Source organism: Gastrolobium bilobum, unplaced genomic scaffold (genome assembly GCF_033153095.1).
Source record: "Gastrolobium bilobum isolate Gb01-03AN ecotype WA unplaced genomic scaffold, APGP_CSIRO_Gbil_v1 utg15185, whole genome shotgun sequence".
Lineage (NCBI taxonomy): Eukaryota > Viridiplantae > Streptophyta > Magnoliopsida > Fabales > Fabaceae > Gastrolobium > Gastrolobium bilobum.
The window spans coordinates 54,092-60,727 of record NW_026898558.1 but is presented as its reverse complement, the minus strand read 5'-3'; the positions used below and the strand labels follow the sequence as shown (position 1 = coordinate 60,727).

Genomic DNA, 6,636 nt, shown 5'->3' with positions numbered 1-6,636 from the left:
GAGAAGGTGAAGATTGCAGTCACACCATAGCTTTCTTTAGTTACTGTCCTTGATATTTTGACAAAGTTGATCATAGAAAGATTAATTTAATTTCTAAGTGTTTGTTATCTCCACATTCTCTTCAAAAGTGATTTTTCTTTGCATTCTTCAAATAATTAGTCTTTTGAGTTGATTGCTTGAGATCATAACTTTTCATGTAACGATTATCAATGACTTAATATTTAATACACACTCAACCTTGGGAGTATGTATATATGAAGATCTTTCAATGAAATTTCTCATAAAATGAGCATTACTTAGGCCCCAAATGGAAGTATAAAATATGGAAGAATAGCCTTGAATACAAACTAATTGTATTGAAACATCAAACATTAAGCTACAGAGGTCTAACAAAAGCAGAAACATAATAACTTAAAAAGCTTCATTGAGTTCTAGCGAAAGAGATTTCAGAGTACAGAACCGATATTTACAACAGCCAAAAACTCGGAAAAGGGAAAAACAAAAACCGTATGTTCAAATATACAGAAGGTGGCTTTCTTCTCCTTTACATCCTCAGAATCCCATTAAGCATGTGGTGAGTCTGATGCAAAAGACCCTGCATAATCTGAGCCGTTTTATTTGTAGCTTACTCATACATAATATATATATATATATATATTAATAAGAAGAAGAAGATATGTCATGCAAGATGATATATGATTCCCTTTGGAAATTGGAATCTTTGTTGTCATATGTACAGAAAACGTAGTCCCTCTGCCTCTGCCTAACGATAATCAAAGCAAAACATGTAACTTCCTCTCTCAACAACGATCCAAAGCACTCATAATCACCCTGCAAACCATTAAAAAAAGTTGACACCAAAAAAAATAAAAAAATTTAAAAAAGTGAATGAAATTGCAAAGGGCATATGTGTCATTTCACGAAGTAGAAATAAAAAACAAAAACAAAAATTAGAGAACCAGTCTATACTCAGACTTCTATGCTCGCCGCTCGCCGCCGCACCCTCTGACGATTTTCTCCTCGTGAATTTCTTGAAATCCCCACCTGGCGTCTCCGCTACAAAAAAAAAAAAAATTAAAAAGATTATTTTGTTAAGAAATTAAGTCACAAAACTTTAATTAAAAAAACTATGGCATAATATTGTAACTATCATATTAAAAAAAAAAAAATTAAGAGTTTAAGAAATTACACTAATTGTATATTGATTTAGCCCAATTGAAGAAATGTAACAATTTTTGTTAGACTCAAATTCAACTAAAAGTTGAACTTTTAACATTTTATTTTGTTAAACTCAATCCAAAAATCTGACCAATTCTCATAACTATGGATTTGTATTTTTATAGTAATTGAAGAAATGAAAAAAAAAAAAAAAAAACAGAGAAACAGAGAGTATAAGAGCATGAGGCTTGCTATTAAGGAAAGAAAAAAGAAAAAGAAAAAAACTTTAGAAAAGTTCATAAAAAGAATAAGTAACAAAAAGTATTCAGAATAACACGATAATATTAAATTGAGTTAAAATGAACGTTGGAAGGTTCTGTTTCCTTCTTCTTGTTTTTTTTGTTTATTTTCATGTCATGCAAACATAGTACAAACAGGAAGAAACGAAAACATCTGAGTATTACAAGCAACAACGAAGAGAGAGAGAGAGAGAGAGAGAGAGAGAGAGAGGTGTTACGGGTTAAAGGGGAGCGAGGGGTGATAGGCACAGAAGGAGAGACAGGATCCGAGGTTGTGGTTCTGAAATTGGAGTGGGTCCGAACAATGGTGATGCTGCGACTGATGGGTACATCCTTCCCCACCGGCGCCACCTGTGACCGGTTGGTTGTGGTGGAGAAGGAGTTGTACTTGCGGAGTTTGCCCAAGCCCGTTTCCGGTGTGGGCCCGGCCAACGTTTCGTCCCATAGCTTGTGAAGAAAACCCATCAAATATATATATGTGTTCTAGCAATTTACAACACAAAGTTCAAAGATTGAGGGAACGAAACGACAGAGAGAAGAAGAACAGGTTAAGGTGGAAACAAAATCTGTTTTTTATTTTTTATTTTTTATTTTTTTATGTGTGTTTGGTGAGAGTGTGAGGGGGTCTTTATAGAGAGAAGATGAAGATCAGGCTGATGACGTGATAAGGTTAATGGAATTATTGACGGCTAAGTTAGTTTGTAAACTTAGCTCCGACTAATGTGGCTTTGTTATCAGCCATCAAATTGATACCCCCTTTTGCTATAATTTAACTTCTTCTATATTGACTCCTCCTAATTTTGCACAATTTTCTTTTGCAAATCTAGTAGCCGAAATTAGTATTTTTGTAATTTGTAGTATGACTTGCTAATTTGTTATCTTTCTTTATTGAACATGTGGCTTGTAATCGAGAAATATAAAATTATTAACTAAATCTCACCAACCGACTTCTTTAAAAAATTAAAATAATTTTTTATATGATAAAAAAGTGTTGTGAATGACTTTGATTTTTTTGTATAGGTGACAATATGTGTTGAGTCTGGCGGGTCAACCCGTCAACCCGTCAAAACGGGACAGATTGTGTTGAAGTTTTCAATTCACCAACCCACTTAAACCGTCCCGCCTAAAAGTGGATCAAAATAAATTCAATCCATCGCGGGACAGTTGACCCGTTGGGTTATAATTTCTTTTTTTATAATTAAATAGTATTTCATTTGTCATTAAATTTTTGTAATATCCAAATTTTTTTTATCTTAGTACTTCCTAGAAAAAATAAAGAATAACAATTTTATTTATAACAAATGTTACCTATATTTGAAAACAAATAAGTTTTTAACGAATATTTAACTGAATATTAGTATACATTTAAAATTGAGATCGGAAAAATTAAAAGAAGTGTAAAATAATATTACAAAAATTCAAAAACTACTTTTTTTTTTAAAATTTTAATTAATTTTTTTTAATTGACGGGTTGGTGGGTTGACCGGCCAACCTAATATAAAATGGGATAGATTCATTTTTTCAGCCCACATCTAATGTCGGGCCAACCCGTCCCACCCTATTTTTGGCAGATCGGGGCGGATTATCTCAAATTGTCACCCCTAATTATTAGTGTTCTTATATTAATAAAAATAATTAGATATTATAAAATTTCTTGATGCAGGTATAATATTATCATCCACTCTTTAAATACCATGGGTTTTAATGAAAACGCATGTTAGAGAAATATAAAATTATTAATATAATATTATCCAACTACTTAATATTTTGGTTATTGAAAGGGTTACATTTATAACTATTTTTGTTTACAACTCTTAAAATTTAATTATATTTCGAGAAATACACTCTCAAATATATATATATATATATATATATATATATATGGGGCAAGATATTCTTACAGCAGTGTAAGAGTTAGAAGTCTTACACTCAATCTTGACCATTGATCCACTTGTATCCAATGACTCACATTACTAAAAAATTAAAGCCCTTAGATATAATTGGGATCAACGGACAAGATTGAGAGTGTAACTTACACTGGTGTAAAATGATCCTGACCCTATATATATAGGTACTTCAACTGCCAAGTATTCTTTAGAATATAGTTAAAGTAATAAAAGTTGTAAATAAAAAAAAAATTGCTAACATAACCTAACCCTTTAATTAGTAAAGTTTTTAATAAAACTATTGGGACTAGTAGCATATAAAAATTTCCATCACTCGAGAAGAGAAAGGATGTAATATAGTGAATAATTAGTGAGCCGAAAAAGAGAACCAAGCCAGCCGCTAATAAGATCCAAAAACATGGGAAGGAAGTAAAAAGGACACCAAGTCAAAGTAGAAAAAACTGGGCCCCAATTCATTTTTACTCACCACTTACAAGTTGCAACTACACATCAATTGGATAAGTTCCCACGAAATCTTGTATGATTATCATAGTAGTTTAATATTATATACTGAATTTCTGAATTTTTTACTCACCATTTTCAAGTTACAACTACACGTCAACCGGATAAGCTCCCATTAAATTTGGGATGATTATTGTATATAGTAATTTAATATTAATATTATGTATTTAATTTCTAAATTACAAGTTGTAGTTTGTTAATTTTTTTAATTATTAGTGAAATGTTTCAAGATATGTGACAAATTAAATCATTAAGACTTTTACTCCCTTAATTAGTGTAAAGAGGGAAAACAACCGAACTAGTTTTCACATCTCAATACATTACGACCAACTTATAAAGATCCATTAAGGAGTCACATTTCTATTTTCTCATAATGGGCATATGAACTTTACTATAGAAAATCACTTTCTCGTTGCACACAATGTACACATAGTGGTGTGCATTCTCACTCACACTAATGAAGCAACAACGGGCAAAACAATTTAACTCCCCTCTCTTTTATTATTAGAGAATATTTTTCACTTATATATATATATATATATATATATATATATATATATATATAGAGGTAGGATCTTTTGATATCGGTGTCAAATTTGAAGTTTGACACCTTATCTGAGAGCCGTTAGATCAAAAAAGATCAACGACTCTGATTTGTAAGCATGTGATACCATTAATCTTTTTTGATCTAACGGCTCTCAGATGAGGTGTCAAATTTTAAATTTGACACCGGTGTCAAAGGATCCTATCTCATATATATATATATATATCTCCACCTGAAGATATATCTTGCACCCATCACCTTTATAAATTATTACTCTGTCAAATTCTAGAGTCACCATGCCCTTTTACATTCTCTCTCTCAGCCACACATCAGATAACACTTATGGTGACTCTCCTAATTAAAGCTCTGTACCACCACTTTCTTGAATACCTATATAAGAAGATATTACATCCCTTTAGAGACACAGACTTAACTCTAACTCCACATTAGCTCACAAACTCTCTTTATGTAGGAACAAAATTTTAGTACTCTCATCCCATGTGCACCTTGTAACATCCCTAAACGAGCCGGTTCAATTAACATATATATGATACAAACAGAAACAGCGGAAGACTTAACTTACGAAAATATGAGCTAACTTTTTCTTTTTCTTTAATCCTTTTTCACATGACATATCACATTGCATACTTCTTCTTTGACGGAGACGAAAATCGAACAGAGCAACCTCTGTAAATCGGACAACTGGGGATTTGCAAATCCCACTCTCAAGGTACCCTGATATAAAATTTATACAATATATACTTTCAGACATACCAGATATCCATATAGGATCATATACCCATCCATGGGCGCATGCATAACTTGACTCTGAGTCACTATGTCTAACATCATGCAATCCAACACATAAACATAAACTGAATACTACATCATCATATCAACATGCCTGAATACTCAAATGTACATGCATCCAACTGAAAGACATGTACAAAATATATACAGGCCATATACAAAATAAAGGATCAGACATCATGATCACCAAATGAATAGAACACTATACAACAGTATATGTTCTCCAAAAATAACATCTATAATAAAGAGTAGCCTCCGGCTACCCAGAACTCCATATTCTCATACTAGTACCTCTAGCCACGGGTGGTGTCCTTATCCCATGAGGGCTCTTCAATTAACTGTGTTCCTGAAATCATATCCCCAAACGGGGTTAGAGACGAATCTCAAGTAAGCTCCAGGTTTATAGAGAACTCTTTATACCCTGGGCTCACTTCCTGCATGACAGTCAGATGCATAATATACAAAACATCATATATCATAATATATTGAACATATCTCGTATAACATATCATATAATCAAATATCATAACTAAAAAAAGCATATACACAAATCTTATCAGGGACGTACACAGTCATTCCCAAGGGATGACCCCAAGCGGAAATCAACGCACGTAACAAATATCATATACAAAACCATCACAATAATCACATCAGGACAAAGCATATCATATCAGAGATGTACGTAGTCATTTCCAAGGGATGACCCCAAGTAGAAATCAACATACATGTTCCCAAGGGAGGACCTCAAGCGAAACCAAAAACATATCAGAGATGTACACTATCAATCCTGAGGGATGACCCCAAGCAGACATCAGTGCACATAGGATCAATGGCCAGAGATCATCACATAACAGAGTGTACACAATCAATCCCAAGGGAAGACCCTAAGCGGAAATCAGTGCACATATTCCCAAGGGAGAACCCCAAACGGAACTCAACATATAACAGATATATACACAGTCAGACCCAAGGGAGGACCCCAAGCGGACATCAGTGCATAAACAAATCAATGTCCAAAAATCATTACAGAAATCATATCGAAACATATCAAAGTAAACACATCAAAAGATATCAAAGTAAACACATCAAAATATATCGAATCAAACACATCAAAACATATCAAATTAAACACATCAAAACATATCATATCACATCATTATATAGCTCTATATGAATGCATCTATATCATATATCTCATATATATCATGCAACCTGACCACAGTCTGTATACTATGGCGGAACACAAAGTAGGAGCGCACCCCATAAACATAGAGCTTACCTCTTGGAGCTTTACAATTTGCTCACTTGTAACACAAGTTACCTATTTAGCTCCAAAGGAATCCAAACACGCTCAGTCCCTAAGCAACCTAGAGAAAGAATCCAAAACAAAACTCAATAAAATAATATAATGTCATGT

At 33.0% G+C, this 6,636-nt stretch overlaps 1 protein-coding gene across 3 annotated transcripts; it reads right to left on the bottom strand.

Moving 5' to 3' along the window:
* Window positions 1–344: 344 nt before the first annotated feature.
* LOC133317385 (dormancy-associated protein homolog 4) lies at window positions 345–2,101 on the bottom strand. Of its 3 annotated transcripts, none has more exons than XM_061519244.1 (3): window positions 1,676–2,101; window positions 960–1,056; window positions 345–831 (listed from the first exon to the last, which is right to left on the bottom strand). In XM_061519244.1, the coding sequence occupies exons 1-3, from the start codon at window positions 1,920–1,922 to the stop codon at window positions 801–803; spliced, it is 375 nt and encodes a 124-aa protein (XP_061375228.1). In that variant the 5' UTR covers window positions 1,923–2,101; the 3' UTR covers window positions 345–800. The 3 variants fall into 3 exon arrangements, with proteins under 3 accessions (XP_061375228.1, XP_061375230.1, XP_061375229.1); XM_061519246.1 differs by having other exon boundaries at window positions 976–1,056; window positions 1,676–2,100; XM_061519245.1 differs by having other exon boundaries at window positions 970–1,056; window positions 1,676–2,098.
* Window positions 2,102–6,636: the final 4,535 nt, after the last annotated feature.

Coding starts and splice junctions, on each gene's coding strand:
- LOC133317385 (XM_061519244.1), bottom strand. CDS start 1,922: ATGGGTTTTCTTCACAAGCTATGGGACGAAACGTTGGCCGGGCCCACA. Junction 1,057..1,675: donor CCCTCGCTCCCCTTTAACCC/GTAACACCTCTC, acceptor TTTTTTTTGTAG/CGGAGACGCCAGGTGGGGAT. Junction 832..959: donor AGAAGTCTGAGTATAGACTG/GTTCTCTAATTT, acceptor AATGGTTTGCAG/GGTGATTATGAGTGCTTTGG.